At 63.7% G+C, this 12284-nt stretch overlaps 3 protein-coding genes across 3 annotated transcripts in view; all 3 read left to right on the forward strand.

The window, feature by feature from the left end:
* The window catches only part of YJU2B (YJU2 splicing factor homolog B), a 3299-nt gene extending 1824 nt beyond the window's left edge, over positions 1 to 1475 (forward strand). The window contains exons 4-5 of the mRNA XM_071420954.1: positions 5 to 179; positions 964 to 1475. Coding sequence (XP_071277055.1) covers positions 5 to 179; positions 964 to 1316 — 528 coding nt within the window. The 3' untranslated portion in view covers positions 1317 to 1475. The remainder of the gene's footprint in view (positions 1 to 4; positions 180 to 963) is intronic.
* Positions 1476 to 1671: 196 nt separating this feature from the next.
* MRI1 (methylthioribose-1-phosphate isomerase 1) lies at positions 1672 to 5216 on the forward strand. Its single transcript, XM_071420948.1, is given in 7 exon segments — positions 1672 to 1880; positions 2429 to 2673; positions 3225 to 3397; positions 3781 to 3800; positions 3802 to 3958; positions 4456 to 4680; positions 4965 to 5216. Coding segments are annotated over 7 exon segments (1083 nt in total). The 5' UTR covers positions 1672 to 1748; the 3' UTR covers positions 5096 to 5216.
* A 454-nt stretch (positions 5217 to 5670) lies between these two features.
* Positions 5671 to 6792, forward strand: CUNH19orf53 (chromosome unknown C19orf53 homolog). Its single transcript, XM_071420949.1, has 3 exons — positions 5671 to 5829; positions 6049 to 6104; positions 6186 to 6792. The coding sequence occupies exons 1-3, from the start codon at positions 5739 to 5741 to the stop codon at positions 6324 to 6326; spliced, it is 288 nt and encodes a 95-aa protein (XP_071277050.1). The 5' UTR covers positions 5671 to 5738; the 3' UTR covers positions 6327 to 6792.
* Positions 6793 to 12284: the final 5492 nt, after the last annotated feature.

Raw genomic sequence — 12284 nt, forward strand, 5'->3', positions numbered from 1 at the left:
CCAAAAACCCCTCCCAGCCCTATTTTCCCCCCCGGCCCAGGAGGAGAAGAAGACGCTGAAGGAGGAGGAGGAGGAGGCGGCGGTGCTGGCGAGGAAGGCCGGGCTCAGCATCCCCCTGCTCCGCGAGGAAGAGGAGGATCGGCGGCTGGCGGCGCTGCTGAGCCTGCGCGCCCCCGACTGTGAGCGGGGGGATTTGGGGGCATCCCGGGGGGATTTGGGGGCGTTTAGAGGAGTTTTGGGGTCCCAGGTGGGGATTTAGAGGGGATTTAGGGGGGATTTAGAGGAGTTTTGGGGTCCCAGGTGGGGATTTGGGGGCTCCCCGGGGGGATTTGGGGGCGCCCCGGGGGAATTTGGGGGCGTCCCGGGGGGATTTGGGGGCATTTAGAGGAGTTTTTGGGGTCCCAGGTGGGGATTTGGGGGCGTCCCGGGGGGATTTGGGGGCATCCCGGGGGGATTTGGGGGCGCCCGGGGGGATTTGGGGTCTCGGCTGGGGATTTAGAGGGGATTTGGGGGATTTGAGGGGGACTTAGAGGAGTTTTGGGGTCCCAGGTGGGGATTTGGGGGCTCCCCGGGGGGATTGGGGGCGTCCCGGGGGGATTTGGGGGCATCCTGGGGGGATTTAGAGGGGATTTGGGGGATTTGAGGGGGATTTAGAGGAGTTTTGGGGTCCCAGGTGGGCATTTAGAGGGGATTTAGAGGAGTTTTGGGGGTCCCAGCTGGGGATTTGGGGGGATTTAGGGAGTTTTGGGGTCCCAGGGGACGATTTGGGGGAAATTGGGTAGAATATGGGGAGGTTTGGGGGGGATTTGGGGTCTCCATTTCAGGGTCTCCATTCGGGGTCTCCATTTTGGGGTCTCCATTTCGGGGTCTCCATTTCGGGTTCTCCATTTCGGTGTCCCCATTTCGGGGTCTCCATTTTGGGGTCTCCATTTCGGGTTCTCCATTCCCGCCCCCTTCCCGCAGCCTACGAGCAGCGGCAGCGCCTGAAGCGCTCCGAGATCTCCCAGCGCTCCTGGTTCGGACCCGGCACCTCCCGGACCCCTCCCCAAAAATTGGGGCTGGGGGCGTCACGGACACCCCCGGGACCCCCCGCGACCCCCGCCGGGCTCGGCATCGTGCGGAGGGGGACGACGACACACCCGGGACCCCGGGACCCTCCCCAAAATGGGGAAAACCCCCCCCAAACTGGGGGAACCCCCCAGGACCCCCCCGGTGCCGCCCCCCGGGACCCCCCTCAGGCTACGGGAACCCCCCGGGACCCCCCCGCCCCATCTTTGGTCGCCGATTATTCCGACTCCGGTTCCGAGAGCCCCTGAGGGGGGAAGGCCGGGACCCCCCAAAACTGGGAGGGGTGGGGGGGGTTTGGGTTGGGGAGGGGTCTCCGAGCCCCCTGCCCCCCCCCCCGAGACCCCCCTCCCGTTTATTGTAATTTATGCCCTCAAAATAATTAAAATTAAAATGAAAATTTAAGAATTGCCGCGGATTTCCGTGATTTTGGCGCGGCGGGGGCGGGGCCTGCTGGGGGCGGGGCTTCCATGAGGGGAGCAGCTTCCCTGAGGGGGCGGGGGTTGCTGGGGGAGGGGCTTCCCTGAGGGGCGCGGCTTCCCTGAGGGGCGGAGTTTCCCTGAGGGGGCGGTGCCTGCTGGGGGCGGGGTTTCCCGCGGGGGCGGGGCTCCCGGAAGGGGCGGGGCTCTCCCGCCGTTTCTGTCGCGTGTCCTGTCGCGGTTAGTGTCGCGGGCTCTGTCGCGATGGCGCTGGAGTCGCTCCGCTACCGCCGCGGTTCCCTGGAGGTTCTGAACCAGCGGCTGCTGCCGGGGCAGCTCCGCTACGAGCGGGTGGGGGGCGTGGAGCGGGCCTGGGGCGCCATCCGCGACATGGAGGTGAGGGGAGACCCCCCCCAAATACCCCCGAGACCCCTCAAATACCCCCTGACCCCCCCAATGCCCCCTGAGACCCCAACCCCAATCCTGACCCCCCCACCCAAAACCCCCACCCCTTATTTGGGGGACCCCAAATCCATTTTGGGGGGGTCTCAGGGCTGTTTCTGTGCCCCCTCCGCGGGTTTTTGGGGGGGTCTCAGTGGCTTTTCTGTGCCCCCCGAGTTTTAGGGACTCCAAACCCATTTTGAGGACCCCAAACCCATTTTGGGGCCGGGGTACAGGGGTTGCTCTGTGCCCCCTCCCTGGCTTTTGGGGTTTTGGGGTTTTAGGGACCCCAAACCCATTTTAGGAACCCCAAACCCATTTTGGGGCCGGGGTACAGGGGTTGCTCTGTGCTCCCTCCCGGGTTTTAGGGACCCCAAACCCATTTTGGGGAGGGATCTCGGGGGTTTTTCTATGCCCCCTCCCCAGCTTTTGGGGTTTTGGGGTTTTAGGGACCCCAAACCCATTTTGGGGAGGGGTCTCAGGTGCATTTTCCCCCCCCCCAGGTGCGGGGGGCCCCGGCCATTGCCCTGCTCGGCTGCCTCAGCCTGGCCGTGGAGCTGGCGGGGGGCGCGGGCCCCCAGGAGGATTTGGGGGCGCTCGAGGCGTTCGTGGGGCAGAGGTTGGGGTTCCTGCTCAGCGCCCGCCCCACGGCCGCCAACCTGGGCAGGGAGGCCCAGAGGCTGCGGGGGTGGCTCCGCAAAAAGGTGGAGGAGACCCCCGGGGTGACCCCCCAGGAGCTGCGGGAGAGGTAACGGGGCTGGGGCTGGGGGGATTTGGGGTTCCAGGAGGGGATTTGGGGTTCCAGGAGGGGATTTGGGGGCATTTGGGAGGGTTTGGGGTGGATTTGGAGTGACCAGGTGGGGATTTGGAGTGGGTTTGGGGTCAGGATTTTGGGGTGAATTTCGGCTGGATTTGGGGGCAGATTTTAGGATAGATTTGGGCTGGATTTGGGGAAAATTTTAGGATAGATTTGGGGTGAATTTTGGCGTAGATTTTGGGCTGGATTTGGAGTGGATTTTGGGATAGATTTGGGGCAGATTTTGGGGTCACCACCCCCATTTTCCCCCCAGCATCATCAAGTCCATCGAGGGGCTGCTGGGCTGGGTTTGGGGTCAGGATTTTGGGGTAGATTTGGGGCAGATTTTAGGATAGATTTGGGATGAATTTGGGGCAGATTTTAGGATAGATTTGGGCTGGATATTCGGGTAGATTTTGGCTGGATTTGGGGTGAATTTTGGGGCAGATTTTGGGCTGGATTTGGTGCGATTCTGGGGCTTTCACCCCCGTTTTCCCCCCCAGCATCATCGAGTACATCGAGGGGCTGCTGGCCAAGGACCGGCGCGACAATCGCAGCATCGGCGCCCACGGGGCCGAGCACATCCTGGGCGGGGTCCCGGGGGGCGGCCCCGTCACCCTCCTGACCCACTGCAACACCGGGACCCTCGCCACGGCCGGCTACGGCACCGCCCTGGGTACTGGGAGGGACTGGGGGGCACTGGGAGGGACTGGGAGGGTAATGGGGGGGACTGGGAGGGGACTGGGGGGCACTGGGAGGGGAGTGGGGCGGAGTGGGGAGCAATGGGAGGGACTGGGAGGGACTGGGGGCATAATGGGGGGTACTGGAGAGGAACAGGGAGGGAACTGGGGGGCACTGGGAGATTCTGGGGGTCACTGGAGGGCACCGGGGAGGGACTGGGGGGGAGCAATGGGGAGGAACTGGGGGGCACTGGGGAGCACCGAGGGACACTGGGGGGCACTGGAAGGGAACTGGGACATTCTGGGGGGGCTCCCTGACCCCTTTTTTCCCCTGGGGCTTTTCGTGGGGTCCCTGAGTGTCCCCCCCATGTCCCCCCAGGGGTGGTGCGGGCCCTGCACGAGCGGGGGGTCTCTGTCCCGCGTGTTCTGCACCGAGACCCGGCCCTTCCACCAGGGCTCGCGGCTCTCGGCGCTGGAGCTGCGGCACGACGGGATCCCCGTCACGATAATCGCCGACAGCGCCGCCGCCGCCGCCATGCGGGAGCACGGCGTGCACGGTACGGGGGAGGGGACAGAGGGACGGGGAGGGGACAGAGGGACACGGGGAGGGGACAGGGGGACACAGAGGATGGGGACAAGGAAAAGGGACACAGGGTGGGGACAATACAAAACAGGGTGAGGGGACACAGGGGGGACATGGGGTGGGGACAGTGGGGGGACAAGGAAAATGGACATGGGATGGGGACACAGAATGGGGTGGGGACAAAGAGGAGGGACACAGGGTGGGGACAGGATGGGGACACAGAAAAGGATGGGGACAGGAAAAAGGGACACAGGGTGGGGACACAGGGTGGGGACACATGGTGGGTCAAGATGGGGACACAGAACAGGGTGAGGGGGACATGAGGTGGGGACACAGAATGGGATGGGGACAAGGAAGAGGGGCCACGGGCTGGTGACAGGTGACCTGGGAGAGGATGGGCACAAAGCCGAGGGCACAGGGACGGGAGGTGAGGGCCCACAGGTGACACAGCCCCCCCCGTCCCCCCCCCAGCCGTGGTGGTGGGCGCCGACCGCGTGGCCGCCAACGGTGACGTGGCCAACAAGATCGGGACGTTCCAGCTGGCGCTGGCCGCGCGCCACCTGCGCATCCCCTTCTACGTGGCCGCCCCCAGCAGCAGCTGCGACCCCACGCTGGCCTCGGGACGCCTGATCCCCATCGAGGAGCGCCCGGGCACCGAGCTCACCCAGCTCGGGGGCGTCCTCCTGGCTGAGCCCGGTGGGTGTGAGGGGCGGGAGGGGGGCCTGGGGCATGGGAGGGGGCACAGAGACATCCCTGGGGGGTCATGGTGGGGCTGGAGGGGGCTCAGAGGGGTCCTGGTGGGTCTGGGGGGGGTCTTGGTGGGGTTTTAGGGGTCCCAGTGGGTCTGGGGTGTTCTTGGGGGTCCCAGGGGTCTCATAGAGGGTTGCTGTGTAGGGTTTGGGGTTCACTGATGGGTTGGGGTCGCTGCCAGAGCCTCCCCTGACCCCCATGTACCCCCCCCCACTCCATTCCTGGTGCAGAGGTGGACGTGTGGAACCCGGCGTTTGACGTCACGCCGCACGAGCTGATCACGGGGGGCATCATCACCGAGTGGGGGGTGTTCCCCCCCTCGCAGCTCTGCCGGGAGCTGGCGGAGCGCGGGGAGCAATGACAGCTTCCGCCTCGGTGCATCCCGGCAGCCTCTGCGGCAACAGCGCCTCGGTGTATCCCAGCGTGCCCCGCGAGAAATCCCGGCAGCCTTTGCGGCAATAAAGCCCCGGTATATCCCGACAGCATTTGCGTCATTATGGCCTCGATAAATCCCGGCACCCTTTGCAGACATTCCGCCCCGGTATATCCCGGCATCCTCTTGCAGCAATTCCCCGGTATATCCCAGCAGCCTTTGCGGCATTTCCGCCCCGGTATATCCCGGCATCCTTTTGCAGCAATTCCGCGGTATATCCCAGCAGCCTTTGCGGCATATTCGCCCCGGTATATCCCGACATCCTTTGCGGCAACAATGCCTCGGTATATCCCATGGGGGTTTGCGTCACTAGTGCCTCGGTATATCCCAGCACCCCTTGCAGCAGTTCCGCCCCGGTATATCCCAGCACACCTTGCGGCATTTCCGCCCCGGTATATCCCGATATACCTCGCGGCATTTCCGCCTCGGTATATCCCGACACCTTTTGCAGTAATGCCCCGGTATATCCCAGAATCCCTTGCGGCAGCAATGCCCCTCTATATCCCGACATCCCTTGCGGAAATTCCGCCCCCGTATATCCCAGCATGCCCCGCGCTCCCTCACGGCCGCCATGGCGCAGGGCCGCCCCAAGGCCGCGGCCAAGCGCCCTAAAGCGGCGGCGGCAGCGGCGGCCCGGAGCACTCGGGGCCCACGGAAAGGAGGTGCGGAGGCTCCCAAGGCCCGGGGAACGCGGCCGAGGCCGGTCCGGGGGTCCCTCCGCGGATCCCCGAGTGAGGGCGGGACCAGGCCTCAGGCATTGGGGCTGTGAGGGAGGCCCCGGTTGGGCGGGGGGGTCCCGGTGGAGCCCTGGGGGGGTCTCCGATGCCCTCCTAAGGGGTCTCAGCTCTCCGGGGGTCTCACGGCAGCCTCGCTCCCCGCAGGCCGCACCATCGCCCCCAAGAAGCTCCGCGTGATCCAGCAGCAGAAGCTGAAGAAGGTGAGGAGGGGTCCCTGAAGGGGCTGGGGCGGGGGGGGTCTCGCTGTGCCCCCCCTCACCCCTTCCCCGATGTTCTGGCAGCGCTTGGAGGTCGGGATCCGGATGAGGATCGAGCAGGAGACCGTGCAGCGAGCGCAGGGAGCGCTGCCCAAAAAGCTGGCGCTGGTCACGGCGCCCAAGGCCGGCAAGGACAAGGACAAAGGCAAGAAGGGCCGAAGCTGAGACCTTCAAAATCCCGGGGAACGAGCCCTGACCCCCCCTCCGTGAGCTCCACCAGGATCTGGAGAAATCCAGACTGAGAAGAGCCCCAAAAACCCGGGGAACGAGCCCTGAACCCCCTTGCTGAGCTCCACAATGGTCTGGGGGAGTCTGGGCTGAGAACAACCCCAAAATCCCCAGGGAACGACCCCTGAATCCCCCAAAATCCCCAGGGAATGACCCTTGAAACCCCCTCCGTGAGTTGTGCAAGGATTTGGGGGACTCCTGGCTGAGAACAACCCCTGAACCCGCCCTCAATGAGCTCCACAAGGGTCTGGGGGAGGCTGGGCTGTTCTCAGCCCCCCAAAACCCCCAGGAACAGCCCCTGACCCCCCCCTCCTTGATCCCCCCGAGGATTTGGGGGCGTCCAGGCTGTTCTCAGCCCGCCAATAAATAATAAAAGAGATTTTTTATATCCTGCCCAACCCTACGAGGCCGTGTTTGATTTTTTTGGGTCGCAGAAGGGATTGGGGAACTCCTGGAGGGGATGTTTGGGGAGGGGGGAGTGAATATTGGGGGGGGGTCCTGAGGGGTGTCCCGAGGGTCTCTGGGTCCCCAAGGGGGTCCCGCTGTCCCCCATTGGGGGGGTCCCGGTGTCTTCAGGGGGTTCTTGGGGGTCCTGTGGGTCCTTGAGAGGCTCCTGGGGAGGGTCTCAGTATCTTGGGGGAGGTCTCGGGGGTCCCGATGGGTCTGGGGGTGCTCTCAGAGGGGTCTCAATGCATTCCTGGGGGTCTCAGTGGGTCTGGGGGTGCTCTCAGGGGTTCTTGGGAGGGTTCCCGATAGGTCTGGGGGGGTCTCGGGGGGTTCCCGGGGGTTTTGGGGCGCTCCCGGTGGGTCTGGGGGTGCCCTCGGTGCATTCCCGGGGGTCTCGGGGGTTCCCGGGTGTTTTGGGGCCTTCCCGCCCCTCTCCCGTTTCTCGCCGCTTCCCCAACTTTATGAATGAACCCCAAACCCCGCCCCTTCCCTTGGCTCCGCCCCCACCCCACTCTGATTGGCCACGCGCGCTTTGACTGACAGCTCACCCCGCCCTGCGCTGATTGACAGCAGAGGAAACCGCGCCAACCAATAGGAGCGCAGCGAGGGCGTGGCCACTCCTTAAAGGCACCGCGCCCTTTTTTTGGGGCGGGGCAAATCCACGTGTGGCATCTCCCCTCCCCCCACCAGGGTGTGGCCGCTTCGAGGGCGTGGCCAAGAGGCGAAACCACGCCCCCAATGACGTCAGGGAAATTCCCTGGAATCGGCGCCGCCGGGTTTATTTTGGGAAACAAACAGGGAACGGTTGGGGGAGGGGCTGCGCGCCGAACCCTCCCCTCCCCCTCCGGGGGCCTCACGTGGGGCGGGGCCCCCCCCGGACCCCCCCAAAAATCCTCCCGTGACTCACCCGGAGCCGCCGGGGCTCGCCCGGGACCGGGAAAGGGGGGGGGGGAGAGGGAAAAACAGCGAAATCCCCCCCCGAAAAAACTCCAAAAACTCCAAATTCCCGCCAAAAAAAAACGGGATTCCCCCCCCCAAAAAAAAACCTCAAATTCCCCCCAAAAAAAACCCGGATCCCCCCCCCAAAAAAAACCCCAAAACTCCAAATTCCTCCCCAAAAAAACCCCCAAAAACTCAAATTCCCCCCCCCAAAAACCCTGGACCCCCCACAAAAAAAACCCAAAAGCTCCAAATTCACCCCCAAAAAACCCTGGACCCCCCAACAAAAAAAACCCAAAAACTCCAAATTCCCCCCCCAAAAACCCTGGACCCCCCAACAAAAAAAAACCCAAAAACTCAAAATTCCCCCCAAAAACCCTGGATCCTCCCAAAAAAAAACCTCAAACTCCCCCCAAAACCCAAAATTCCCCCCCAAAAACCTCAAAATCCCCCCCAAGAAAACCCAAATTTCCCCCAAAATCCTGTGACCTCCCCCTCATTTTTGGGGTTTTTGGGGCCCGGGTGAGCTCAGGCATTGACAGAAGGAATTTTTGGAGAGGGGTCTTTATTTGAGGGGGGCCGGGGGGGTCTCCTGGGGAATTGGGGACCCCCGGGGGGGTTTTTGGGGTGCGGGGGCCCGACCCCTGTTCCTGCTGAACTGAGCCAGTTTATGCAAAGCAACTGCAAATCAGCTCAGCGGGCACCGGGGGCGGCGCCCGGGGGCGCCCGGGGGTCCCACGAACCGGGGAGGGGTCCCCAAAACTGGGGAGGGGTCCCCAAAACTGGGGAGGGGTCCCACAAACAGGGGAGGGGTCCCCCAAGGTGTGGGCAGGGGTCCCGTGATTCCCTCCTCCCGCTGCACTCTGAATTTTGGGGTGGAAATTCAAGGTTTTTAGGGCGATCCTGGAGCTCTAAGGGGTTTTTTTTTTTGGGATTGGGGGGGTCTAAAATTTTAATTTTAATTTTTTTTCTGTGATTCCATCATGTCGTGACACTCTGAATTTTTGGGGTGAAATTCAAGGTTTTTAGGGCTAATCCCGCGGCTCTAAGCGGGTTTTGTGGCGGGGTTGCCTAAAATTTTAATTAATTTTCAATTTTTGTTATTTTGGGGAAGGGTCCCACAAAGTGTGTGTGGTGAGGGGGTTCCTGTGATTCCCTCATCCCGCTGCATTCTGAATTTTTGGGGTGAAATTCAAGGTTTTTAGGGCTAATCCCGCAGCTCTAAGCGGGGATTTTTTTGTGGTGGGAGCCGCCTAAAATTTTAATTAATTTTCAATTTTTGGGTCCCACAAAGCGGGGAGGGGGGGGGGTCCTGTGTGTGTTCCCATCGTGTCGTGACACTCTGAATTTTCGGGCTGAAATTCAAGGTTTTAGGGGCGATCCTGGAGCTCTAAACGAGGTTTTTTTGGTTTTTTTTTTCCACCGGGGGCGGTTAAAATGTAAAAATTCGAATTTTTTGTTGTTGTTGCTGTTGTTGTTGTTATTTTGGGGAGGGGTCGTCCCTCAAGGCGGGTAAAAGGGGGCGGGGGGCGGAACTTAGCCACTGTGAACACGGCGCTGCTGGACTCTGTTCACAGGTGGGCTAAGCCCTGCCCCCCAAACACCCCAAAAACACCCCAAAAACACCCCAAAAAAACCCAAAATAAACCAAAAATAAACCCAAAAAATCGCCCCCCTCCCCAAAATCAAAGAAACCGACCCGGAAGTGCCCCTCCCCGGGCAGGCGGTGGGGGCTGGGGCCCGTTGGAAATCCCTGGCAATGTGATTTTGGGCTGAAAAGGTAAAAAATCCCAAAGCCAGGAACCCCGGCGGGCGGCAGCGGGGTGGGGGGGGAGGGGGGGGCGCCCCCCGCCCATGGTGGGGGAGGGGCGGTGGGGGGAGGGGTCGGGGACCCTCCCCCCCCCTCTCAAGGTGAGGGTCCCGGGGCTCCCGCAGTGGCGTCCGAGCGAGGGGGGGGCACCTGTGGGGGAAAAGGGGAGAAATGAGGGGGGGTCTCACCTGGGGGGGTCCAGGTGTGTGTGGGGAGGGGTCTCCAGGTGGTTTGGGGGGGTCTCCAGGTGTTTTTTGGGGGTCTCCAGGTGTGTTTTGGGGGGGTCTTCAGGTGGGTTTCAGGTGTTTTGGGGGATCCAGGGAGGGGATTCAGGTGTTTTTGGGGGGGTCTCCAGGTGTTTTTGGGGGATCTTCAGGTGGTTTTGGGGGTCTCCAGGTGTTTTTGGGGGGGATCCAGGGGGGTTTCAGGTGGTTTTGGGGGTCTCCAGGTGTTCTGGGGGGGTCCAGGTGGGTCTCCAGGTGTTTTTGGGGGGGGTCCATGGGGGTCTCCAGCTGTTTTTGGGTGGTTTCAGGTCATTTTGGGGGGGGTCTCCAGCTGTTTTTGGGGAGTCCAGGGGGGTCTTCAGAGGTTTTTTGGGGGGATCCAGGGGGGTTTCATGGGGTTTTTTGGGGTTCCAGGGGGGTCTCCAGGTGGTTTTGGGGTTCCAGGTGTTTTGGGGGGCGTCTCCAGCTGTTTGGGGGGGGCTCTCCAGGTGTTCTGGAGGATCTCCAGGTCAGCTCCAGCTGTTTCTGGGGGGGGTCCAAGGGGGTCTCCAGGTGGTTCTGGGGGTCCAGGGGGCGTTCCAGGAATTTTGGGGGCATCCAGGGGGATCTCGGGCTGGTTTTGGGGGGTGGTCCGGGGGGGGTGTTCAGGTGTTTTTGGGTGGTTTCAGGTCATTTTGGGGGTCTCCAGGTGTATTTAGGGGTCCCAGAGGGGGTTTCAGGTGTTTTGGGGGTGATCCAGGGGGGTCTCCGGGTGTTTTTTTGGGGATCTCCGGGTGTTTTTTTTGGGGATCTCCGGGTGTTTTTTTGGGGGTCTCCGGGTGTTTTTTTGGGGGATCTCCGGGTGTTTTTTTGGGGGGTCTCCAGGTGTTTTTTTGGGGATCTCCGGGTGTTTTTGGGGGTGTCCAGGGGGGTCCCGGGCTGGGGGAGCCAATGTGGAGATGGGATGGGGACAGCGAGGGGACACAGAGGGGACAGTGAGGGGACACTGAGGGGACACTGAGGGGACGCTGGCACCGGGACAGGACCGGGACAGGGTTTGGGGACACCGGAAGGTGACAAAGTTGGGGACACAAAACCGGGGCGGGTTCGAGGCCACCACAGCGGGACACGGCTCTGGTGGCTGTCCCCAAGCCCAGCCCCGTCCCGTGCCACGTCCCCAGCGTCCCCTCGCTGTCCCCTCGCTGTCCCCTCGCTGTCCCAGCCCCTCCGGGACCCCCTGGATGTCGCCGAGGTGTCGCGACCCCCCGTGTCCCCCCCCCCGCCCGCCCCCGGTGTCCCCTCGGTGCCACCCCCGCTCGTCCCCCCCCAGCCGTGCCCGGTGGCCTCTCCGGTTGTCCCCGATGTCCCCGGGGCTCTGCAGGCGCCATGTGCGACCCACGAGGCCCCGCCCTGTCGTGACATCAGCGTCGTCACGACAACGGGGCGACTTCAAAGGGAATCGGGTGGAACCGGCCCAAAAAATGGGGGTAAACAGCGGCGGCGGCACCGGGGGCGGCGGGGGGGGGGTCCGGGGGGGTTTGAGGGGCGCCCCCACCCCATCTCCACACCGGGGGGGTCGCGACTATCGCGACAGTCAGCGGTGTCGCCGGTACCGGAGGTGGCGGCAGCGCCACGAGGCCGGGAGGGGTCCGGGGAGGGGTCCCGGGATTCGGACCCCCCCCATCCCCCCCGCTAAATTTTGGGGTGTTCCCCTCTGGTTTATTATTTTTGGGGGGGGTGCCGGTTTTGGGGGCCCCTCCCGGGTTTTTGGGGGCCCCTCCCCGGTTTTTGGGGGCCCCTCCCGGTGCCCCCCCCGGCGCCAGGGCGGTGCCGGTTCGGCCGCCCCGACCGGCTCCGGCTCCCGCGGCCCCGGGCGGGGGCGGCACCGGGCGGGGAATGGGGGGGGGGGGGCTCTGGGGGGGGTGCCCGGTGCCAAAATTCCCAAATTTCCCGAATTTCCCAAATAATTCCCACCCTCGGCCCCGAAACGGGAGCGGGGAAAAGGGAAAAAGCAGCGGCGCCGCCCGGAATGCGGGAATTTGGGGGACGGGGGGGGGTCCCGGGGGGTTTTGGGGGTCCCATGGGGGGGTTGGGGGGGGGGGCTCGGAGTGTTGGGGGTCCCAAGGACAAAGGGGTGGGGGGGGGGGGTGTTGTGGTTTTTTTGGGGGGTCCCAAGGATGGGTCTGGGGGCTCCAGTGTTGAGGGGGGGTCCCAACTCCGGCCCCGAGGGGGTTTGGGGGTGTCCAGGCCCGGGATGGGGGGGGGCCTGTGGGGTTTTGGGGGTCCCACAACGGGAGGGGGCTGAGGTTCGGGGGGGTCACGGCAGGTGAGACCCGGACCCCCCGAACTGGGGGGGGCTCCGTGGATTTGGGGTCCGGGCGAGGTGGGGGGGGGTCCTGAAATTTGGGGTTCCAGAGTAGGGGGCGGGGGGGGGTCTGCAGGGTTTTGGGGGTCCCAGACCGGGAGGGTTAAAGGGGGGGGGGGTTCTCATGCCGG

Source organism: Agelaius tricolor, unplaced genomic scaffold (genome assembly GCF_023055355.1).
Source record: "Agelaius tricolor isolate 1412-34295 unplaced genomic scaffold, bAgeTri1.0.p SCAF_177, whole genome shotgun sequence".
NCBI classification, from domain to species: Eukaryota; Metazoa; Chordata; class Aves; order Passeriformes; family Icteridae; genus Agelaius; species Agelaius tricolor.